Source organism: Prinia subflava, chromosome 3 (genome assembly GCF_021018805.1).
Source record: "Prinia subflava isolate CZ2003 ecotype Zambia chromosome 3, Cam_Psub_1.2, whole genome shotgun sequence".
Taxonomy (NCBI): domain Eukaryota; kingdom Metazoa; phylum Chordata; class Aves; order Passeriformes; family Cisticolidae; genus Prinia; species Prinia subflava.
This window is the reverse complement of record NC_086249.1, coordinates 88,743,748-88,769,517: the sequence shown is the minus strand read 5'-3', so window position 1 is coordinate 88,769,517 and position 25,770 is coordinate 88,743,748. Positions and strand designations below refer to the sequence as shown.

The following is a 25,770-nucleotide window of genomic DNA, read 5'->3' as shown; positions in this document are numbered from 1 at the left end:
GCCATGCACCTCACCTACGGCACTGATCCTCCATCCCAAATTACAGATGCTACCACACCGTACATGCTTATGCTGCCCACACTACAGGAATATTCACCTGCCTTGTACAGCTCCACATCAGAGCACTGATCCATTAAACAAGGCTTGTCAATCATCCTCTACACTTGGAAATTCATTACAATAAAAGGTAGTTGTTTGTTCGTGGTTTTTCCTCCAGAGGATGACACCATAGGATTTATACCAAAACATTTACTCCAGACCACTACCTGATTGGTGAATTTCCAAAATGGGATGGGAGAAAGTATGATCACTATTTCCACATGGTATTTTTGTTTTCAATGTCTGATGGGTATCTCCAAACTTTCAGAATTAACAGAAACTTTATCACGAAACAACTGTATGTTTATGCATAGTACACAACGTGACAGACCTACTAAGTCAAGGAAAGGACAAGATTACCAGGGATCAGATATTACCAGATATTTGTCATAAAACCAGTTTGGCATTCTCTATCATTTCCACACATAATCCTTTCCCAGATTATGCCCATATTTCCCCCCAGGAAATATGGACAATTGTTGAAGCCATTGTAGAAGCAGAGGGTCAAAAAGACCCTAAACACAAAGGTATCACATAAAACCCCCACAAAGGTAATTAAAATATAAAAAAAATTATTTATGTTATGTAAATTTTTATATCCAGTAGCCACCTTCTAGGACTCTTAAGCTTATTCCAGATAAAATATTTTATATGTTAATTGATCAAGACAAAATTTAAGTTCTTACCAGATCCATTAAAATCATATCATGACTTTAGGAAGCATCCCTTCCAATGTAGTCATGTATAACAGAGTTTAGGTGTGCCACTGCCCCCAGAATCAAGGCTGCAGACTAAAACTGTAACAAAAGACTTGCAACTTAAAATGAGAAGACCTGAATGCACAACAAAATAAAATTTAAAAGAAGTTCAGCACCAGCCATGTTCAAAACAACTTTCTGTAGGTAATCTGCCTGTAAGATCACATTCTCAGTTAAATATTTTCTTCAGAAAGGTCTTCCTTCTAATAGGAAACAATTGGTATTTTCGGGCAAACTAGTTTTCCAACCCAAATGCACAAAGGGACTAAAAATGGGGTTCACACTGGAACCTGTCTTCTTTATGAAGCTCTTAGAAAATTAGAATAGATACCTGGCTGTAACCTAGGAAACAGCAAGTAAAGTCAAGTCCTGTGTAAACTATTATGTCTTTTAACAACCATAAAATTAGAAATAAAAAGTGTAGCTCACTACAGGAATCATTTACTGCAATCTACCAGATAAACACAGTCCATAAGTATTTCACATCCTTATATGAAGGCAGATACAAGCTTTGAAACTTGGAATTTCATTTCAGAAGGAACCTTCAAGTTCCTCTGAAGGATTTCTGTGATTTGTCTTACATACAAATCTTAGGTCTGTCTTCAAATATGCAGAAAGCTACAGATTTTGTACACACCAAGAAAGACCCAAGCTTACAATACACATATATCTAAAAACTGCCATGCACCTGACATAATAAAAATTTCAAATGGCACATCCCTTTCTCTGCCTTTGATTCTAGACCAAGTGTGACGTGAAGACCTGGGAGCTTTTCTAAAGCACCATTTCCCCAAAATAAAAGGAGAAGGTCACTCAATTCAGTTACCTGGAAATAAATATCATACTGGATGACCTATTCCTTATCTGTGTGAGCACATTTTCCCTCTCCTCAAAGTTTCCGCTGTAGCTCCCGCTGCTGCAGCTCTAGCGGTATCAGCCAGTCACAGCACCCAAGGCAAGCCGAGGGGGCTGCTTGTATTGTCACTGTCACATGGTGTAAAATTGCTGCGAGCAGGATGAGACAACGATGTGCCTGAATGACAGCAACTCTTCTGTGCTGGCATGCCACAAGCAGAGCTATAATCACAGCCAGGTGCAGTGGTGGGAATTTTGGGGGATAAAGGCAGTGCCTGCACCTGTGGCACTCCTGTAACTTCCAGCCATGCAGTATTTGTTCCTACAGACCATCTGTCATTTTGACAAGCTCCCTATCTGACCATCACTGGAGCAAGCCACCTTTTTTATTTCCTTAACAAGCCTTTCTTCCTTTTGTACAACATCCAATTTCTGCCTCATATGTGCCTCACAAACAGAAAAGGATATGGTAACTATGGTGTAGGAACCAGTGAATCATAAGAATTTGAAACACTCCTAGTTACAGTGATCAAAGCTAAATCCTTTAGGAAGATTATCCACACCAGAACCCTGAAAAAAAAAATGTCACTCGAGTACTTTCATATTGCATCTTTGAGATAAAGCACAATCCCCTGTGTAACTGCGAAGGGCTACCTGCAGTTTAACTACGGTGGGAACATTGTACCAGGGGCTGTTGTGCCTCTTGATCTATCTATGCAGGTCCAGGCCTGGCAACCAGCTGCGAACGCAACAGACTACAGGCTGAGACCACAACTCTGAGGCCATTCAAGAGAAGGTTTATTCGGAAAACAAAGAAATAGAGAAAGATGATACAAATCAACCACACATTTACACAAGAAGTACGAGCCTTACAAGCTAGGGATGAGACGCCAAATCCACTCGCGCCCCTGAACCCACCACCGTATGAAACGGCGGAGGGGCAGCGCTCAGAAACGATGCGAGTGGCGACGATTTCACCACTTGTCCGAGAACAGGGCTCCCGGGGGGCCGGTGTGCCCGAGGGGCGCGTACCGGGGAGCGGAGCGGAGCGGAGGGGCAGGGCGGGAGCTCCCCGGCGGCGCGGCCCGGCCGGGCGCTGCCCGCTCCTCGGAACTTCGCCCCCCGCTCCGCAGATGACCGGCACCCGCACCGCGGCCACCACCCCCGAGCACCAACACACCCCTCCAACACCGCCACCGCGCCCGGTGCCGGCTCCTGTCGGCGCTTTCGCATTTTCAGAAACACTCCGGCCGCCCATTCTGGCCGGCGTCTCACGGAGGGCACCGCTCTCGCCCAACTGCGGCCGCAGTTCATTGTCCCTTGGAAAGGGAGAGGGGGACGACCCATCCCGCGCAGGGACATCGGCGCGGCCCGGGCAGATGCCAGGGACAGCGAGCCCCCGCCGCCCCACCCGGCAGGAGCCCCTGGCCCCGCTGCCAGAGAAGTTGGGAGCGGCGCGGCGCTCCCCCCGCCGGGCAGCCCCCATCCCTCCCTGCCCCCGCAGGACACGGCAGCGCCCGCAGCCGCGGGACGCCCGCCGATCGCCGAGCGGCAGCGGTGCAGCAAACACCTACCCGGAGAGCTTCCCAATCTTCACAAAGCTAAACACATCCATCCATGCGGCCGGCTAGCTCTGCCCGTCACACTCACTCACTCCAGCAGCATCGGCGGCGGCGGCGGCAGCTCCATGTCGGGAGAAGGTTGCGTCCAGCGGCAGCAACAGCCCTTGCAAAAAAGCAGGAGCCGGCGGAGACAGCGGCTGCTACCCCCCTCCGGCGGGGAGCTGGGCGTGCAGCATCTCGCAGGACCGGCGCTCATCTGCGCGCAGCCCTCCCCCTCCGCTCCGCCCGCCCCGCTCCCCGCCTGCCGTGCGCTCTCCGGGGTGAGTCCGGAGCGGAGCGGGCGCTGGGGCTGCCCGGCGGGAGCGCTGCCCGGCGGGAGCGCTGCCCGCAGCCGGCGCTCCGGGAGCCGCAGGGGGAGGCGGCAGCGCCCGCCGCCGCTCCGCAGTGCCCCGGAGGAGGGAGGCGCCGGGGCGCTGAGGAGAGCGCGGGGTGTGCCGGGGTGGCCTCTCCTCTGTGCCCGCTCCGCTGGGCAGCGGAGGGCGCGGGTGGCGGCCCGGGCGAGCGCCGATGGCCCGCTCCAGCCCGAGGCGGCGCTGCGGCCGCCGGCCCGAGCCCAGAGCCCCCACAGGGCCTCCCGGGGCCGCGGAGCCGGGGAACGAGAGCAAGGGGTCGGGGTGTGAGGGACACGGCTGCGGTTCCCCGGGGCAGGAACGCTGAGCGGGAGCGGAGGGGGAGCCCTGGTAAGTAGGAGACGACACCTCCCCAGTCCGGGAGCAGCACCCTGGGCCTTGCAAAGCAAGAACTTGGGAAAGCAGAGAGCCGTCTTTGCTTCGACGATCACACTGCTCCGTGCAGCCCCCAGGGTGGGGATAGGCCTTTGGCTTTCAGCCTTCCCCTGAGTGCTCATCAGTGGTGGACCGAGGACAGGCAGCGGGCTGAAATCACCGCCTGGCTTCTGGCACCATCCTGTGACCTCTCTGTACATGCCAGGAGAGAGACCTGAACGAGCGTAGTCCTCGTTGTGACAGGAACATGACATGGGTGGTTTGTAGTAACATAATTAATGTCAAGCGTTCTTCATACCACATCTGGTGGAAAAATAATAAATCCAGGGCTCCTGACACAAGAACAATACAGATGCATTGCCTGATGCCCTACATCAGGCTTTAAATGGGGGACTGGAGTTTAGGTCTGCGTAAGTTTCCTCTGAGTGAGCAGAACGGAAGGCAGGTGAAATTCCAATTCATCTTCACACAAACTCTGCACTGTAATGCACTGTAATACAATAATTCTCAGTGTGGGAATGGATTTTCTCCACTTAAGTGTTTTCATTTGCGTATTTGTTTTCTGAAAAGATTGATATGTGCTTTGTACCTTCACAGAGTTTTCAGTCTCTTCTGCAGGCTTGCACCTGCACTCTCCCACCAAGCAAGAACTTAGAAAATTACAGCAGAGCTCAACACATATGGTCCTGCAGCCAGATGAAAACAATGCACTTTTTAAATATTACAACTTGTATTGATAAGAGTACAAAAAGAACAGGCCGTACTAACATTCAGTGTGAATTGGGTTTCAAACTATTCTTTAAAACAATAGCAACAAGGAATGATTGATCATCTATTTATATTGGGAGAACACTGAACTGCCAGCTAAAAAGCACTTGCTGGCCTAGCATAGATGTAGACGGCTTGGGCGTATTCTGAAACACCATATGAAATATTTTGTGCTAGTGCATCAAAATATTGGTGTGGTACTTACTATGTTTATTTATTGTTATACTAGATTTTTTTAAAACTGCAGAACCTGTACCTGTCATTCATGCTGCTCTATTGATTGGTAAAAGCTACAAAGATAACACAGTTTCAGCTGGTTAGAAACTGATTTATTTATAAATCTGTCATTATTTATTTATAGACTGAGGCGATAGGCCAAGAACCTACAAAGCGAACTGAAACTGATGAAATGATACACCATATATAAAATTAAGCACATATGTTCTGTATCCAACAAGGTTCTCATCTTGAGCACTTCATGCTCCAAGGCTTCTCACATAAAGGTGCCTTCAAGCATAGTGGTGAGTGCCAGAGAAATGAAGGAATTCTGAGGGGTCACTGGAATTTCTGTGCTTTCATGGTCTTTCAGTAGAAAGGCAAATGTGATCCTAGGATATACTGGCTGAAGTATTTCCAGTAGAGATATATAGAAAAGCAGAAAGCACAAGATCTGATCAGAAATGTCATACTCAGCTTATTCAAAAAGTACATTTATGAAAAATGAGAGCAGGTTAAAGGTAATGAAGAGTCAGTCTTATGCAAAGAAAGACTTTTGCCTAGCAAAACAAAGACTAAAAGGTAAAAAAAAATTGTTGTTTATAAGCATCAGTATGGTAAACATAGGGTGCATACCTAAAATGATAGGCCTTTATGAAAGTTGATACAATTTGAAATGAAGCTGAAATTATCTCCTCTTTCTTTGGCTTGCTGAAAAGATACATGTTGTATTGTTGTGTTCATAGTTACTTTTGTATTTTTGTTTTCCTAGGCAGAAGCTATTGCAACAGTGCAAATTTTCCAGAATGCCTGTGGAGATACTCTTGGACTAGCCAAAATGCTGGAGGTCCATTAATAGCACTTTCACAGGAGTCTTGCTCCCAGATGTGAGACATGAGAAGAGAACCTGGGCAAGTCTCCTTCCTACTGTGCTAAATGCTCATAACCTTTTGGAGCTGCGCAGTGTGAGAATCACGCATGGGGAAGGAGGCTGGGGTATGAGAGTGAACTTTGGTTCATGGTTCTTTGGCTTCTGCTGTCATAGCAACTGGATACAAAACTGTCAGTCTCATAGTAAAAGATTAAAATTTGCCTACCCGAAGAAGAGAAGTGGTGGGCGTTGTTCTGCTTCAAGAGTGAGTGTTGATATGTGTAGTTTGGACTGGCTTTGAAGCCATCAACTGTACATTGAAATAATATTTTGGTATTTTATCTTCATTTGCAGGAGTATCAATTAGACTGTGTCATGACTGCGCTCTTGCACATACATTTATATCTCTCAGTTGCTACAGTGGGATTCTTCTCAATAACTCACAAAAGTTCAGGATCCAGCCTCGGCTGGTCATACCCTACCTCTCTAGTGCACAGGTACCCATCACTCCAAACTATCTCTTTCTAGGAAAACTGACATAAATTGCCTTTTGCACGTGCTTTATTGTCTTTGTTAGCTCCAGTGAGAGGAAGCACAGGTGCCTACCTTTGACTAGAGGACTGTCTTCCAGATGACTAAAGTCAGGTGAAGTAAAACCCGTTCAAATGTGACAAAGGTATGTGTAAACACTGAATGAGAACAGACAGCCAGAGACAGCAAACCAACATGTGCTCACTATCTCTGTAACAAATAATAATTGAACGTGAACATTTCTGATCTTAAAGTAGGAATCTGACATCAATTCCTGGCTGAATTCTTACCTGGCTTTTTAACTTTTTTTTTTAGAATAGCATAGGTTTATATGTGTGGCTTCACACATACAATAAATAGAGCTTTATGATGACGCTTTGTTACCATGTACTATTACCTTTTTATTATCTCCGGCCAGAGAAATCAAATTAGGATACTTAATACTAATGCTTTGTGTAATCATAGATATCCTTGCACTAAATAATCCCCAGAAGAAGATGCTTTGGAATTTCCTGGATACCACACAGCACAAACTTTTATCTCTGCAGCTGGACCAATAGTATCTCTTGTTATTTATAAGATGCATCAAATTTAATCACAGATAATTTAAATGAAGACAGGTAGAATCCTAAACCAAACACATAATATTTTAATGCTTCCACAGGTCTCACAAGTTTTTCTCTCAGTGAATGAAAAACTCATCACTATTTTTTTTAAGATTAGTCAAGTAGGGTTTTTAATGATTTGGAATCTTTTAAAAGATACTTTAAAGTGCTGTGTCTCATCTTCAAAATGGTTTAAAATTCATCAAGTTGGAATGGTTTTTTTGGATAAGAGCTGAAGGTTCTATGATTTTTCTGCAGTGCTTGATATTACTCATATCCAAATGGCAACAATGTGTAGAGAAATGTGATAATAAAATCCATTGAGTAAGGAGCTGTTAATATATCGCTGGTGATGCAAAGTTTTAAAGGAAGATATTTTGTCATTATGATCTGCTACTTACTGAATGTTATTTCTAAAGATAGTTGGTTATGATTCTGTCATGTACTAAGTCCTGTAATACTCTGGGTATTTGTGTATTAAAGTGTTCTAGCGTGTAGAACATATTTTTTCAGCCTTGAGCCTTTGAAACATGCATTTTTTTGAATCCATTTCTATATCCCGGTGCTTACCAACACTATACAATTCTATATAAAAGCACTGTAATCATTACAGATTTTCTCCATGTCTACTTTTACAGCATTATCAAGAAGTCCTTCTGCTTATGCTGAATCTATGCACCAGCTTCTACATGTCATTTTGGCACCTGCATCAAATAGAATGTTTTTCGGGCCTATTTTATAATTGACCTATACAGACTGTTAAGCCCTGCATGTTTTCAATTTTGCTGAATAATTTAGTGTGGTGGACATAGTATGTCACATAAAGTGCAAAATTGGATCACAGAAAATTTAAATAGCAGATAAGATTTTCTTTCTTGCCAATCAAGAAACAAATTTAGAAGCACAAAGGATACTGACTTGCATAGAACAATATAAGCAAGAATATTTCAGCTTATAAACCTATACAAGCAGATCTGTTTTCAAGACAGTTAACAAAAACTACTGGTTGCTATTATGAACTATTTATTTATGCTATTATGAAAATTTTTGCAGTATATTGAACCTGTGGCATTAAAAAACACTATTAAACAGAATATTTGCCTGGGCTGCAATACAGAAATGAGATCAAGATAAGGAAGAGGACCTTTGAAAACATGAAGAGAGTAACATTTTCTACTTCAATGAATAAGATCGTGCTAGTGCATTAGTTATTTTAAAATGAAATTATTAAAAAGGATTCACTTTTCTGGAATGGGTATGTATGAAATATTCAAATCAGAATGTGTAAAGAACTGTTATCTACAGTTGTTTTACTGACAAACGGAGCCAATTCAAGAAAATCTTAGACGTGCTTATAATCAGCCCTATTCATGGCTTCACTTAGTCTAAAATATAATTTGAAACAACCACAAAGTTAAGCACATGTTTAAGTGTTGATTGGATAAATATGACTTCACAAATCATAAGAAAAAAATATATGTAGATGAATCAAAAAAAAAAGAAATTCGAAGTGCTAATGTGCAAGTACCTGTGCTTAAATCATGTACAATAAAAGGGAAATTGAGGAAAAATCATCCACCCTCTCTCTCAAATACAATCCTGATTCTGCCATCTGTGCTTTTTTCATACTTTAACCAAAACCAAGTGCAGAATGAAAATTTTGAGGCAACTTCAGAGAAAATGATGAAAGTATGCATTTCTAAATTAATAAAATGTTAAAAAGCAGTACTGCCATTGAAGTCTTTCTAGTAATATCTGTGATTAAAATGATCAAATATCTGCTGAATTTTAAAAATCAGAGGCATATTCAATTTTTTATTAAGATATCATCAAAACCAAGGACAAGATTGTTATGGTAGAGTCATATTGGGGTAGGAAGCCTTTGTTTTTGTTTGTAGGCTGAAGTTTAAAATATTTACTTTATTATTATTATTATAGTAACAGATTCTTATATTAGTTATGGATTAAAAATTTGCCAGCTTGTCTGTTCATGAACACAAAGTATTTGTTTTATTTTCCATGTTAGAATGGGACTCCATGGTGAAACTCAAGAAATACTGTGAACTTTTGTTCTGTGTGTATTTTCCTGGGAACTATATGCAAGCATTGGAGCAAAGAGTGAAAAAAAGCAATTTCACAGGTGCAAAAGAGCTTGCAGTCAGAGGAGAGAGAAAAAAAAAAAAAAAAGGGAAAAAAAAAATTCACAATGAGCAGAAGCTTCACAGACACGGCATTTGTATCTGGGTGCCAAAACCTAGTTTTCTCAGTCCATATTTAGGCACTTGCACATAGGTGGCCTACTTGTCAGTAATACTAAACATTCACAAATGAAAAAGAGATGGCTAGGTACTTTTAAAAACCAAGCAGCCCTTACAAAATTGCTTGAGTATCTGAAGAGACAAACTTCAGCATGTAGTCTTAAAATTTCCAGCCTGTAGTTTGAAAGATCACACACCCCATATTTTATCCACTACAATGTGTTCTTTTGATCTTAATTGCAGGTTTAATACATCTAGGCCTGTGAACTATATGTGAGGTCCCAGGTAGTGAGGAATCACTCTTAGCTAAGGTAAGTTACAGCACACTGCAGCTGCTCTTCCTGACCATAGCATCAACAGAACAGCCAGACTGTGCATCAGAGGTGGTTGTCAGTGTAAAACTGTGTTTGCAAGGTGTGTACAGGAAACTATTTCATGTGGCTTGCATTAAGAATGTTGTTTTTTCCAGGCAGAAGACTGCAAATGTGTCTGTAGTCTAAAGTACAGTAAGATAGTTATTCGCTCAGCATACCGTGTAACATGATAAAGGAGTCTTGCCTGCTCAAGACACTTCTGTTTATTCAAATGGCCACTGGTGAGTGTCACTAAGGATTTTGATTTTTGTTCAGGTTCTGTAGTGCTTCTTGAGAAAAAAAATGAGTCCCTAATGTGTCTTAACAATAAATACTGGAGAGTAACTATCTTGGGAATATGGTATGTGGAAAGACCAGTGGGGACTGCAAAGCTGAAAGGGATAAAAACATGCCATAAAGTTCACATAAATTTGTTAGAGAAGTGTGTGCAATTTTTAGAAATGTACTGCAGTTAATGAGAGGTATCCTGTAAATACAATGCATTTAGAAAACTATTTGCTTACTACAATGTACAAGCCTAATGCTTTCAGTAAGGAGGAAATGGAAAACCAGCCTTCCAATCCCCATCAGCAAGTGGCCTGTCTCATGCCTGAATAACCTGCATGCAAAGGCTCTTGTGCCATATTTTCTGCTAACAGAAATCTGTTTGCCCAGATCATTAAGAAACATTGACAAGAGAGCTTCACACCTGTTCTCACTTCTTTGGCTACCAGCTCTAATCTGGGTGAAATTTATAACCTGTTTTGTCTCCATGCTCATTATCTCAGACCCGTTTTACCCTTCCCCCTTTGCAGCATGCTGCACCTTGAAGTTGAAAGCAAAGAGAGGGGCTGCAGAGCACTCCCCAGGGCAGGCTGTGTCAGTCTAGATCATGCACCTTGATCACACAAATGGACATGCACACCTTCTGGAGTCAAAAGGGAGTCAAAGAGCCAACACACAGCATAAGAACCACCAGTCTGTGCAGATCAGCTTACAGGGTAGAGACATTTTAGAGCACAATATAAGATCACTTTCTTTGTGCTCCTGAGTAGAAACAGTCTTTAGAATTCACTGACATTTAATCATGTGCCTCATATCACTTCTTTTCAGAGCAGCTATTTTGGTGCTATGTGGGGGTTGTCACAGAAATGGTTGCCTAATTCTGATCTAAATTTTGTAATGTGCACCCATATCTTCTACAGATAAGCATTTTACATCCAAATGCAATAATAATAAAGGAATTAAAAGTGATTCCATTTAATGAAAGAGCAGTAACATACTTAGCAGGTATTCCTAGCTCTTGTAAAAAAGAAACATAGCAGAATTTCCACAAAGCCAGTGGGAAAATGGTTCCCACTGCCCAGCCCATCACTTTAGTTTCTGTAGCTGCAGGTGAATGGAATTTTAGTCAAATCCAAGAAATCAGGACTCGTTCCATGTAAACTTCAGGCATTCGTTTACTCGTTCCATGTAAACTTCAAATCACTGCTGCCCTCCTAAAATGTCTGGGGTTCAGAACTATGTTGGAGCTTATCAGCCAGAATAATATCAGTGAAGCTTGCTGTCAAGAAGTCAAGAAGCTTGCTGGCTTCATGGAGCAAGGAACACAGAGCTATATGAGATTTTTCCTTTTACTTGCAGTGGAGCAGCAAGGAAGAGGTGAGGAAAGGGGCTGCTCACTTTATGTTCCATGAAATACTTTTGTGACTGTAGATTTAAATCAGTCCAGTGAGTACCTTATGAGTGGTTTTAAGATGATATAAATGTCCTGTTAAAGGCTTCTTGTATTTCTCTGCTGAGATTAGTACAATTATTTGTTTACAATATGCCAAAGCCCTTTTTTCCCCTGGATGATTCTTTCGAAGTTTGGTTATTGCATGTCTGCATTATGCTACTCAGAAAGAAAGGTTTTACCTGAATGAAAACTGAAACCTAAAATCTCAACTTTTAAAAGAGGAGACAAAAGAAGACATAAAGAGAAACTAAATTTTCTACAGATTTCTTACAAGCCCAGTGCTTTGAAGGGTAGTCCATGATTGCAGCTAACTTTACAGATTTCTGGTTGGCTGCAAATTCTGCTTTGTCTGCTCTAGTCCTCTAGAAATTCCTCCCTTCACCTCCAAAGCCTGCTGGCCTGCTCTGTCAGCTTTGTTTTTGTCTTCTAAACAAAACCATGCATGATGTCCAGACCCCCTTCTATAACTTACCTTCTCAGTGCATCCTACAGTCTCCTGAATCATCTTACTTTGAGCAGACTCAGTGGCCCTTGGGGAAGGAACAACCTCCCCTTCCTCCAAGAGGTCCCTCTTAAAAAGAGCACAACATACACTTAGGGGAATTAAATCAGTTACCCATGGAATTCCAGGCCAAGTCTGCCCCAGTCGTTGATAATCCAGTGTTATCAGACTGCCCCAAGAAACACATCTAAGAGAGAGATGCACAACGTCTGGTTTAACAATTCCTCAAGACTCTTTTGGCTGAGCACATTTTGAAAACATGTCAGGATATTGGAGGTTTTGAAATGCATAAAATTAAAAACACATATTTAGTTGTATCAGATCATCCACTTGAATAATTGTTCTGGTTATCCATCAGGCCAACTCCATAATGCTGGCCGTCCTCCAGGACCCACTGCTCCTACGTATCTGCCAGATGAATGGTCAAATTGTCAAAAAGCCATTGAAGTAGGAAGATGAATAGAATCACACTCTAGGGGTCATGACTACACCCATCAACTTCCTGCTTAAGATGTTTGCATTTGAGAGGAACAAACTCTGCTTACCTGAAAGTCACCTTACAACTTCCAAGTAGTCCTCCCAGGTCCCTATGAAGTCAGGGGAGACTGACTGCAAGCATTTTCTAAAGGCAATTCTGCCCATCTAAGGTCTGACTGTTTGGTTGTTTGGCTTATGTTTTGGGTTTTAGAGGGAGGAGAGTTTAAGGTGGGGTTTCATCTCTGTACCACTTGTGCACCACTTGTGCTCCTGAGTTGGATATCTCAGGTAGTGTTCAGATAAGCTTGCACCATTCACCAGGATCAACAGAAAGGAACAGAGATCTGTGTCAGCTGTGTTAAAAGAAGTAGTTATACTAAATCACAAAATATGCTGGGTTGGAAGGGACCCACAAGAATCATCAAGTCCTACTCCTGGCCCTGGGCAGGACCATCTCCAAGAGTCACATGTGCCCAAGAGTATTGTCCAAATGCTTCTTCAACTCTGTCAGGCTTCATGTTGTAACCACTTCCCTGGGGAGCCTTTCCCAGTCACCCTCTGGGTGAAGAACCTTTTCCTGATAGCCAACCTAAACCTCCCCTGGCACAACTTCAGGCTGTCCCCTTGGGTAAACTGTCACTGGTCACCACAGAGAAGAGATCAGTGCCTGCCCCTTCTCTTCCCCTCACGAGGAAGTTGTAACTGCAATGAGGTAACTCCTCAGTCTCCTCTCCAGGCTGGACAGACCAAGTGACCTTAGCTGCTCCTCAAAAGGCTTCCCCTCAAGGCCCTTCACCATCTTTGTTGCCCTCCTTTGGACACTCTCTAATAGCTTTATAGCTTTCCTTTATTGTGGCACTCAGTCCCATCCCTGTGTCCAAAGAAGGATGAACTCTGAAGCACAAGGCTAAATATCCACCACTAATTGTGTATTGCATTTCAGTGCAATTTGGTATAACCTTGGTTCTCTTGTAATTAAGAGTCATGTCACAAGGGATGGCCCATTAAATGACTTTTTAATGTCAAAAATAACACTTTGAATTTAATCTAGGGACAGGGTTTTTGCGTAAGGAAGCACAGTGCAAAGTTGAAGTCAAACTCTTCCCAAAACCAGCTACCAAAACAACTGGGCAGCCATGCTTCTCAGTGGAGGCTTCTTGGTCTTAGCTTTGAGGGATTCATATTGGTCCAAGACAAGGAAGAGACAGCAATGCCAGAGCTAACTGTAATAATACATTCATACCATGTTAATTCCATACATCCAGGTTCATCTGCACTTCCCACTAGAGATGTTATCTGCAAAACCCTGCTGTCCTCTGCTACTGATTAATCCTCTGCAATTTTTGGTTGACTGCTTGATAATGAAATTCATAAAGCAGAGGAACAGATACAAATTCTGTTATTCTGAAGCCTAACATGATCTTTACCTTTTGCAATAAATACGGTACAGAAATTCTCACTTAAATCTCATTTTTGTCCCACTTTGAATGGAAAAACTCAAAGCCCTTTGTACTGCTTAGGTGAGAAATCATCAGGAGTTGTGGTGCTCACTTGTGCCATGACAGCTTGAAACAGTCATGACCTCGTAGATGAAAAGGAGTAATGGCCAAGCTGAGCACCAGAGTCCTGCACAAAAGCATCACTGGGACAGAGGAATGATTGATCATATTTTTGGTTTGGATCCACTCCCACAAAGTGGAAAACGGAATGATTGGTAATTGCTAAGAAGGAATGAAGGCAGAATTAAGCTCTGAAGATCACCCACAATATAGGTAAATATAAACAATAAAGGCAATACACAGCAAAGGCACAAACCCATGATTTATCTGTTTATGCAGCTTTATAAGAATTTTAGAGAACCATGTGGACAAAGAACTATATCATTTTTAGAGAATTAAAAAATTATACTGTAATGCTGTATAGCATGGTTGCCTAGTTACAAAGCATAGTCCTTAGAAGTACAGGGAAAATAATATTCATACAAGTGTAAAGCCCTCCAAAATACAAAAAATATTTTGTCTCTCCATCAGAGCAATGCAGGCATATAGCCATTGTATCTTACAAGTTGCCAGAACTAAACACAAATATTTCACAGAATTTTGCACCCTATTTGAGATACAATATTTGTTTCTAGTTCTGAGTTACTAATATGAAATCATAGGTGATCACTATGCAGAGTTTGGAATCTGTCAGTCAGAAATTTTACGTCAGCTTGAGGAAGCAATATGAAACAGACTTTTCAAGTTAGTTATATTAATCATGACAGCTTTGAGGTGCTAAGGATGTTGGTATAAGACTTAAATGTAAAGGGTGATAGTAGGCCATAAGTTTTTTAAAAGGAAAAGAAATTATGCTATTATTCTATAATTGATTTTGGGACTTCACTCATTTATTCTGCAGCTTTTATGAGTTTTTATGCATTAATTGCATATCTGGTGTTTAAAAGGTTCATCAGAAAGGGCATGGCTGCTATGGCCCTATGCAGACATTCTTATCATCTACCTGAAAACCTTCCAATTTACAATTTAACTTCAAAACACACTGGACTAAGAACACCAGACTAACACACTGCAATAAGAACAGTAAAAGCTTTCAGAAAAATGAGATTTCACTGCTTTTATCACCCTGATTACATTGAATTGTTCTGCAGCTTGCAAGAATAAATATAAGACTTTGGAGGTGAAGGATCCAAGTCAGTTTGCCTCTTGAAATACCCCAGCTGAATTTCAAACATCATGGGTAATCTTCTGGAGCTTATTTGTTCCAGAAGCAGTGGACTGATAACTGCATCCCAATTCAAGGCTAGAAATAGCCTTTATTAAAGTTTTATGCTGATACAACAGAGACAGAAGCCCCCTATATTCTATATTAATTGATTAAAAGAGTTTCTCCATTCACTTCTTGGTCATAATTTATATTTTGTTGCTGGCATAATTTACATGAAAGATGTTTTGTTTTGACATTGTAATAAGATCTCTGTAGACTCTGACTGTTATTTTCCATGGCTGATATTTTTCACACCATCCTACTGTGAATAAAATACAAATTTACTGAACAATGCACATTTTCAGGAGTTGGCTTTGATAGGCAATTGCCTCAGTAAAAACACAAAAATTTCCAAAATCCCATTAAAACCTGCTTTATGTATAGTTTCATTATTTTTCTTCAAATTATAGGATAGTTTGTAAGAAAAGTAGTTGGAGTCACTGGGATTATTTTTATTTTTTCTCTCTATAATTGTAAGAAAATGATTAGACAGATGTCTCATTGCATATTTGTTTTAGACCAATGCAATTTAAAAAACACTAAAAATATAATATCCTTTAAAATTAAGCTTAATATTGTAACATTGTGAGAATTTTTGTTGTATTGCAGTGTATCAAAAAGCTTTCTATAAATTAATTAAAGCAATATAAAAAGTGAAATTTTCAATTCACCAAGTAGAGACAGACATCAGAGGAGAGTCATATTATGAGCAATATTGCAAGGAAATACTTTATGAGTACTTTCAGCCCCTTATCCCTCTTCATATTTACTGTCAAATAATTCAAACAAATGCCACCTAAAGGGAGACTGTAATAAAACTGCTGTAACAGGGATAAGAGGATACTCACTGCACAACAGTTTTATATTATTCTGAGATCGTGCTATTGAGCTACGGTTTGGATTAGTTTTAGTGTAAAGACAGCAATTCCAATTGGTTGCTTCATTGTTTTAAAGTTTGATAAATTCAGGCATTAGTCTGTATCACATGATCTCTACAGACTTAAAAATTTAATGGCAGTGTCTGATAAATGAGAGTGGTAGAAAGGTGTGGGGCTTTATGTGAATTTCCTGCTGAAAAAATCACAAGAGCATTAAGCACATTACATGTACACTGCAGACTTCAATTTATTAGTTTTGGGAAGTCTAAAAATCTATGGCTATGAGAGGAATTTATCAACTAGTTCTGGACACACTAAGTCTGAAAGTAAGGAACACAGTGGATGGAATTGTGATGGATGGAATTTGCAGCATGGTATATGTTGCTACTAATAACAATTTTGAAGTCAGGAAGCTCTTAAGTCTGATTTGAAGGGTATGTTTCTGTGGTTCCCTAACATTTTCTGATTCTACTTGACCTTAATAAATACACTGTGAATGTGGACAGCAAAGCTATTTTACTCATTTCACATGCTCAGAGATGGGTAAGACTGATCCTTCTTGATAATACCCAAGAGTCAGCTGAGGCCTTGAGAGTCCCAGAACTCTTTCCAAGATCTTTGTAATGTTCCTTTTGAAAAGTTTTGACCTTTCATTAGTGTTATTTTTAATACATGTTTTGAATCATCTGGCTGGAAAAAAAACCCTGGGTTTTTTTCCAGCCACATCAAAAATCCATTAGCACATACCTTTGTGTTTGTGGTGCATTGATCTCTGCTTCTTACTGTAATACTACCTAACTACATCACCTTCATAAATCATTGTGTATGTGTGTATAGGTATATATATTTATATTAAACAGAAGTGGTTATCTCTTCAACAAACATATAAAAAGCCTCTTTTAAAAGTTTTATAGTCCAAGAAAGTCTTCTACACCATCTTTTAAACTGAAGCCTGTAAATTTTCCCCATACATTAGGGGAGTGCTAAAGTAAATGTATTTATTAAATATATTTGCTATTTTTCACTGTGTCTGGTCAGAAACTTTGCAAAATGAAGATATGTTTTTGTATTTTGAGTACCACATTCTCTCCATAGATTTCTGGCCACAGGCATCAGTGAAGTAGTAGACATTAAGTTCTATATTGAAGGAAAGTGGGGAAAAAATGAGCACTTTGAGAATGCAGATGCAATGCACTTAGTAATGCAAATTCTTAAAACTTTTTTAGATGCTGTTTACCATTATTCCATCACCTCTGCCCTCACACCACTTTTGATTTGTGTTTGTGTACAGCCAACTTATTTACCACCTGGCTCATGGACTGCTTCCAGCTGAATATCAGGCAGCCAGAATTTGGAATAGACACACCATTGGCTGGAGTGATGGATGACCCACTCTTGCCCATTTAAAGGTTCCTATGTCTCTCGACAATGTTCAATATATTCACTGCGCTGAGCAGTCATTTTACCTTGAGAAGTTAATGGTTAAGCACTGAGCTGGAAAATATCCACTGTATGAAATGCAATCAGAGGACTGATGGCCTGCTTTGTCTTACTTGCCAAAGATATGAAGACCCTCCAGTTCTGCATCAATCACTTTTTCCTTCCAATATCCACATAAAGGCACTGGGAAAAATTATGAGACATCTAAAATACCAACAACACAGATCATTTTTTGTCCCAATGGATGATAAGTCTCTTATTCTGTAAAAGTTACTCTCTGTCAGATAGGTCCCAAGTTAGAATTAAACCTGCTCAGATCCATAGGTAACGCCATATGAAATGCACAGACTGCATTGTTTTTTTCAGCTCTCTGTAACTAAAATTCCTTGTCCTGTCCCCTACCAGGTTTTCCTTAGGAAGCTGAGACTGTTGGTATTTGATGAGTTTTCTCATAAATGTCATTGAGATCCCTGCTTCTCCCTCCTGTGTGTTTCCCTTTAACGTCTGAGTTGAGCCAGGAGCTCTCTGTTTATCCATGCAGGCCTCCTACTGCTTCTGCTTGATTTCCTGCTCATTAGTATGGACCACCCTTGAGGATGGTGAAAGTGATCCTTGATAATGACCCAGCTCTCCCTGACCCCTCTTTTCTCCAGGGACATATTGCATGGCATTCTTCCAAGCAGATCTCAGAAAAAGGCCAAAGTTTCCTCTGCTGTAGTCCAGGTTTATAATCCTAATTTTACCTTGTTCCCTCCATTTCATCTTCTGAACTCCAATCATCATAATCACTGCAGCCAAGGGTGCTCACAGCCTCAGATCCCCAAATGCCCTTCCTTGTTTGTAAGTATGACGTGAGCAAAGCAGCTCCCATGATTATCTACTCAGTCAACACACACCAGAAGATATCACCACGATTCTAATTTCCCATAGGACCAGGGCCAGTGAACATGAGGCTTTTTCCAGTTGTCTTAAGAAAACCTTATCCACTTCTTTCCAACCAGGCAGTTTGTAGCAGACACCCACAACATCACTTGTGTTGGTTTGTCCTCTATGGTGACACACAGGCTCTCAGCCCTTTTACCACCTATCCCACAGCAGAGCTCCATCCATCTGTGCTGCTCCCTCACATACAGCATAATTCATCCTTCTTGCCACCCTTTCCAAAAAGTCTGTCTCCACCCATCGCAATTCCCAGTTGTGTGAAGAATCCCACCACGTTTCTGTGATTCCAATGAGATCATGTCCCTGATTACTCCTGTTTGTTCCCCATGCTGTGGGCATTAACGTACAGGCACTCTAGGGAGGCACCCAGATGTTCTTATTTCCCAGAATGGGTATGAGAGGTTCCTTCTCTCACAGTACTGCAGGGTACATAACAAGGGTGGGGAGAGAGGAATATTAAGAACATGTCATATCACAGCTCTGCTTTGCTGCCAGAGAACTCCCCTTGCAACACTAAGTAAATAATGTTGTGACCTGGGACTTCTCCTGTATGCTTCATAAATTCTGCACACAACCAGATAAAAATGCTCATTTGTTTCTGAATAGCGGAAAGCTTGAATTGCTACTTAGGGATAACACACATGGTTCCAGTGGGCTGGGACAACATGATCTTTAGATTGGTTCATCATAAATTCAGGTTTCCTGGCAATTTTGTTTTCCTGAGGATAAAGCACTAACTTAAAAAAGAGCTCACCACAGGTTAAAAATGCAGAAGCCATTTTGGAGAGGCAACTGGAGACATCTCTTGTCTTCTTGAGTCCTGTCTGATTCCCCTCAAAGCATCAGATTAAATCCAAATAGTTTTTTCATGCCATAATCTATATATAGATCACTGTCAAGAACCACAATTTATTTCAGTAAAAGACCAAGAGTTCCCTCAGAATTTCCATACTGTGTTATCTTCTGCAGGTGCCTGCCTTGAGCACCCTTCTTAGCAGAGAATAAATTACCCTCTGGAAGTTTCTGTCCATGTTGACTGCAGAGCATGTAAATGGTCAGTTTGCACTGACTTCAATTACTAGATACTTAGTTTATAGAGGCATAAAGTTCAGAGAGGTGAATTTTATTTGTAAATACCATCTATGTTAAAATCTTTGTCTTTTTTAAGGAGAGAATACTGCAGCATTTGTCCAGTTTTATTACAGTGTAGCTTGAAGGGAAGAAGTCAGAACTGCCTGGGATAGTGGAAAAACAAGAAAATCAATGCCTTGTGCAGAGAATAAACATGCAGGGGGAAAACATGAGAAAAAACCCCTCCTCATAAAAGGAGTCAATTTGCTGGTTAATTAGAAAAAAGGCAGATTTAGGCTTTCATGGAAAAATGTAATAATAACTGTTCCTTGAAAGAAGGTAAACATATCTTTGAGAAATGGTTGGCTGGAGAAACAGTGGATGGACTGAAAGAAAATTCTAAATATGTTTGTTTTGAGGAGACTAACAAATAGTGATGCAGTCTTCTGATTTTGATTTTTTTTTTCTGAATGTATTTTGTTAAACTGGGGAGAGAAAACCTAAACCCCTAGTAAACCCAGATGAGGATTACTCCTTAAACAAGAATAGCATGCACATAAATGTCTAGCTATTTTAGATTCCTCAGAATTGGTCAAACACATGGTTAAAAAAAAAAAAGAATTATTATCCTGGCTCTGCAGTAGGTTTAGAATTAAAGTAATCTGTTTTATTTCTGGAAACAATGTGGCCCCTTTCCTTACTGTGGTCATGTTAGAAAGAGGAGAGAGCTGTTATGCAAACAGGCCACAGGGAGCTGCAGCCATTCCCGGGGGGGCTTGGTGCATCCTGGTGTCCAGCTCAGCTGGATGCAGATAAAGCAAATGAAGGCTTGAAAGGGGAGCATTATGCAGTTAATCTCATGCTGGCTTTAAAACTGACATCTCTGACAGAAAGGGCCACAACAAAGGAATGATACAGGGAAAGGATGAGGAGCATGAAATGAGTGAGGTGTCACCATTCAATGGGCAATTTAAACTGACACATGCAATTGTTTGGGGGGACAGTATCTCTCTGCAAACTGTATAGGATGGGTATGTTCTCAGCAAGCAGCAGAGTATAGCTCCTGGTGTGAATAATGGAAAATGTCTCCCACATTCCTTGTTCATCTTCATGAACACATACAACACATGAACACATCTTCATGAACATCTCCTAGCTTTGCATCACTGTAAATTCAGTAAGTGCCATTTTTACTACTATTATTCTCAGTATTTCTTTGCTAGTAGAATAATTGGGGCTTTCTTCATGGCAACATTATCTTCAATGACAGGTGAATCTCAAGCATCTGGAATTTCATTTTAGTTTGGACAGGCATCATAATATTTAAATGATCCTTTGAATCATACATGAACTACAAGTCTCTGAACCGGAGCTGAAAATGTGACAAATACAATGTTTTTCATGAGTTTTCAAACACTTTTGATTTGGGTTACACCTAGAAATATAGAGAGAGCAATGTCCCTCTAATATGCTGGCATTTCAAGTGGGGGAAAAAGGAAACCCTTGGAAGTTTGTCTAGGGTGCAGAAGAATGAAGTCCATCTTACTATCTGCAGGTTTTTAAAATTAGCAAGGGTGTAGTGCATTTTTCTAGTTTAAAAAGTTGAGATTTTATATCTAAAGAGGAAAAAAAGTTGCCTAAAAGTAGCTTGATGAGTGAAAAATCATCTTGTCTAATTACAGACTTCTAAAAGTTGGATATCTGAGCTGACTCTCCCTTTATAGTTAATAGAATTATCTTCAGAACACCATTCGCTGACCTGTCTTAGATGCCTATCTTAAGATGAGATGAATGGCTCTCTGGAGACCTCTGTTTCTGTCTATTGAAAAGAACTGAGAATAACAACATTTTCAAAACACCAGGGCTGTGAAATAGAATTTCAAAACACTTTTAATCAGACCATGTGGAAGACAACCAGAGTTATTCCTGGTATATGCAGGGATCAAGGGCAGGAGCTGTGGAAAGAGTGCTCTACTTCACTTACGTTTTGTATTAACTTATGGGTTTATTATTGCTATGACTGAAAAGAATGCAGGCAGCAATTTGTTCGACATCAGCTTCAAAATAACTTACAAAAAAATAATTTGTATTCCAATCCAAATCTTTGTTCTCTTTTTATTTTATCCATTATTTCTGGACTTTTAGCTGTCTGAATCTGTGAATTCAGTGGTGATACCCAAATAGATCCACCCAATAGTGAAGACCAAATAGATGATCATGGTGATAGATTTTATTTTTTCTTACCCTTGACCATTTCAGAATCACTTTGCCGACTGCTTGACCTCAATTTTTTGTAGCTTCTAAAATCATTGAATCTTAGAGTATCATGAGCTGGAAGTGACCCGCAAGGATCATTAAAGTCTAACTCCTGACCCTGCACAGGACAACCCCAAGAATCACACCATATGCCTAAAATAGTTGTATAGCTTTGAAGAGATGCTCTTTTAAATATTTTTCCCCAACAATGTAGCAAAAAAGGTCTCCTCTTTTCTAAGATAGATGAACTTGAGCTCTGAATCAGCACTAAATATATATATATATATCTATATACACATTCGGAAGCCGGTGACAGCTTTATTTATTATGCAAAATCCAGGAGGAGAGCAAAATTTGGGCTATAGTGCACTGGAAATGTCAAACCCCAGTTTTTCAACTGGATCCACAGTGTAAGTTGTAATGCAGTTGGTGAGACCATAACCATCTTACAGTTACAGAAAGAATGTTTTATGTTATTTAGAGACCTCAGGGCATTTACCATTCACACCTTTCCCTTCCCATGCTGTAGCTACAGAGCTGCACTATGCAGTTATCTAGTTTGGCAGTCAGGAGATTAAAAAAACCCTTCATTTCTGTGACTGTGGATACTGAGTAATTATTTGCATCACTGGAAATTGTGAATGCTGTTCTACCATCATGGCTTGTGTCAGAATTAGTGTGGCTAGCAGGACTAGGACAGTGACCATTCCACTGCACTCAGCACTGGTGAGGCCACACCTCGGAGCCAGTATTCCGTTTTGGGCCCCTCACTACAAGGCAGACACTGATGTACTGGAGCGTGTCCAAAGCAGGGCAAAGGAGCTGGAACACAAGTCCTAGCAGGAGTGGCTAAGGAAGCTTAGCCTGAAGAAAAGGAGCCTCAGAGTGGACCTCCACAACTACCTGAAAGGAGGTTGCAGCAAGGCAGGGGTCAGTCTCTTCTCCCACATAACAAGTGACAGGATGAGAGGAAATGGTCTCAAGTTGCAGTAAGGGACGTCCAGGTTGGATATTAGGAAAATTTTCTTCACAGAAACGGCAGTCAGGCATTGGAACAACCTGCCCAGGGAAGTGGTTGGGTCACCACCCCTGGAGGTATTAGAAGGATGTGTAGATGTGGTGCTTAGGGACATGATTTAATGGTGGATATGGCAGTACTGGGTTACAGGATGGACTCAATGATTGTACAGGTCTTTTCTAACTTAGATATTTCTGTGATTCTGTTTGACTTCTAGTCCAGTCTGCAGTGGCACGAACATTAGCATGCTCAGAGCATGGTAAACTTCAAATATTCTAGAAGATCTCTGAAAAACACTAAGGGTCTTAACTGTAAGAGGCAGTCGGTCCTGAAGTGGTTGAGTGGAATGGTAAACAGGTTTTACATGTAAATGTTTAGAATATTCCCCAAAACTCCTGTGGGACAATGACTCTCAGGTAATGAGGTTGCCCATTTTCCTCACATTAACTTTAAACACATGCTGTCATTGATGGAATTCTCAGGCAAGCTGAAAGCTGAAGAGCACAGTCAGAGTGGGCATGGAGAGAATGAAAGCCATGCATGAAGCAGAGGTCCCATCCACCAGCCCTTCATAAAGTGAGACCACCACGCTCACAGGGGATCACAGAGGGAACATCAGCTGCCAGATGAGGGAGTAAACCTGAGTGGCACCGGTTCAGCATAAAGGAGTTATCACACTATATTTTCCAGCCACTTGAATGGATTTTTAATAACTACATGTAGCCAGAACTTCAGTTTTACATTGTTTCCAAAAGCTGACAGGATATTCATAGCTTTGTTCTGAGTTTTTACAAGCTATCATGGTCTTGGCTGGGAGGCAGAGTGGCACATCTTTAATTGCTGCTGAACTCTGCATCACTTGGGAGCTGCTGGAAGTTTGCCATCTCCCTGCCAATAAGACCTGGCTCAGCTACTTTTGTAAGCTCTTACGAGATCTCAAACTGGTGTGATGTTGCTGCAAATGTTGAATGTTGGTAATGTAGATAATGTAACACCTTTATCAAAAGGAAAAGGAAAATTTATGGTTTGGATTTTTTTTTTTCTTTTTTTTCTTTATTGAGCAAGCTGCTCAGTGGATGAGATTGACAAAAATGTGCAAGGAACACATACTACAGCATGCATGGATGTCTGATCATCTGCATGGATGTCTGATCATATGAATTTCATTTTGAAGAGCTGACATAATGCTTGGACAAGTCATTCTTTGTTGCTTTAAGTATGTGAAAGTGCCCTGCCCTGTCTCTCTGTATTTTTTCTATGGCCACTTGCTCTTCGGTTGCAATTCATGTTATATATAATTTTTTTATTATTTTTCTTATAAAGAAAACTACTAACATCAGTCTGTAAACATATGAAATACCAATGCTTATTGTTTGAAGGCAGAAGTTCCTCTATCGCATGTTCTGCTAGCGTAGGATTTATTAATGGTGAAAGTTAAAATCACTTCACCTCTAAATGGTTGTTCTAATTGTTATTTGAATTAACTGCTCTCATTGACTTAAGGTCTGAAATGTAAGCCATAAATGGTAGTTTGAGAAAATAAGGTGAACACTCCCTCCAGCATTTTTGTGTAGGTTAGTAGAAACTGAAGTTCTGAATGGCATTCTTCTGGTTTTATATAACATTCACCTACTTCTCTAAATAACACTTGTATTTCAGTTATGTCTGAATCAATTGGGCTAGGACAGTAAAAGTGCATTAAATGAGCCCCCAATAGACATAACACAGCAAGAGTAATACATTTTTATACTTTCAAATATATTGTGAGTGTCTGGGGGAAGAGGTTTTATTGTGTTAAATGCAGAACTTGGAACTGGCAAGTCTTCTTCCATCTTGGTTGCTGACTTACCTAAGAAATCTGGTGTTTGTTGTGTATGTGGCAATCGGCATTTATAAAACTCTGAAATGACATAACCCTTCATAATTCAAGCTACTACCAGCCCTGATCAGCTGGGGAAGCTGAAAACAGTAAGTACCACCTGCATCAATGGTGGCTGCAGCTGGGCTCAGAAGGCTCTGGTCAAAGACTTCTCTCAGCAGGTTCCAACTTCCCAGAAAAAAACATCTTCACAGCTTTCAGTGAGTGACTATCTGTGACGGACTCTATCTGTCCTCTTCTCCTCCCTGTGGAAACTGGTGCTAAACTTTGCAATTCTCGAGATTTTTGATTAAGTCTGTTTGTGTGCTTCTTGGGTAAGCATTGGTTTACTTTTTTTCCCCTAAGTGAATAAATTCAAATCCATCTAAAGTGCAAGGATTGGCAAGAAAGAAAAAAAGGAAGGAAAATCCTACCTTAGCTATGAGGGACAACTTATCTCACTTCACAGGCAAGAAATCCAATAGAATCTCTTGCCTGGGGATCAACAGTGACTTTGTGGCAATACCCTATCTCCTGAATGCCCAAGTTGCAAAATTATCTTTCACCTAGGCTGGCTGTCATTTAACATGGAGAGTTATCTTATTTTTAAAGATACCTAAGTAATTCATGCTAATATGAAAAGGAATTAACTTCAATGGAGAAAAATACTTTTTTCCAAATGGTTTGCAATATGCAAAGCCATCTTTGTATCTGGAAAGACTGTTTTCCTGTCATAAACTTCTTTGTAGAAATTAAAATCATCCTGTGCTGTGACAGTGTTTTCTGTATCTTATCTCTATTGTAGCAAGTCAATAAAAATATATATTCTACCAACTGTTTCCAATTACAAACTAAAATTCTACTGAGACTTACTTATCCAGTATGGTAGGGGTCAAATCTTTGGAGAGGGTGAGCAGCTGGGACTCCTATGGCTCCACTGATTAGCACCATCTTACTTTGGAGGCCTGAATTTTACACAGTAAATGATCTAATCACCTACCCGGGTTTAGAACTAGCACAAGTTAATAACAGCACTGCAACCATAGCTGCAAAATATTACGCAATAAAATAAAATAAATGGAAATAATCTCTCCTGAGTGCCAATAATTTAGATTTACAGGGTAATCCATATGTATTCCAGCTCCTAACAGATTGCCAAAATA

General features: G+C 40.7%; 2 protein-coding genes across 14 annotated transcripts in view; one reads left to right on the top strand and one right to left on the bottom strand.

Moving 5' to 3' along the window:
• FRMPD4 (FERM and PDZ domain containing 4) overlaps positions 1 to 3,469 on the bottom strand; it is a 298,571-nt gene extending 295,102 nt beyond the window's left edge. Inside the window, 1 exon segment of the mRNA XM_063392835.1 lies at positions 3,287 to 3,469. Coding sequence (XP_063248905.1) covers positions 3,287 to 3,327 — 41 coding nt within the window. The 5' untranslated portion in view covers positions 3,328 to 3,469.
• On the top strand, positions 3,330 to 25,430 carry LOC134548245 (collagen alpha-2(I) chain-like). 13 transcript variants are annotated; one of them, XM_063392837.1, is made up of 6 exons: positions 3,330 to 4,014; positions 6,269 to 6,411; positions 8,104 to 9,619; positions 9,778 to 9,903; positions 12,260 to 14,150; positions 17,314 to 19,345. In XM_063392837.1, exons 1-3 carry the CDS (start codon positions 3,330 to 3,332, stop codon positions 8,182 to 8,184), a joined length of 909 nt encoding a protein of 302 aa, XP_063248907.1. In that variant the 3' UTR covers positions 8,185 to 9,619; positions 9,778 to 9,903; positions 12,260 to 14,150; positions 17,314 to 19,345. The 13 variants fall into 13 exon arrangements, 11 of the variants coding, with proteins under 11 accessions (XP_063248907.1, XP_063248911.1, XP_063248912.1 ...); XM_063392841.1 differs by lacking the exon at positions 17,314 to 19,345 and having other exon boundaries at positions 8,104 to 8,305; positions 9,552 to 9,619; positions 12,260 to 15,803; XM_063392842.1 differs by lacking the exons at positions 12,260 to 14,150; positions 17,314 to 19,345 and adding an exon at positions 23,232 to 25,430.
• The last annotated feature ends 340 nt before the right edge of the window (positions 25,431 to 25,770 follow it).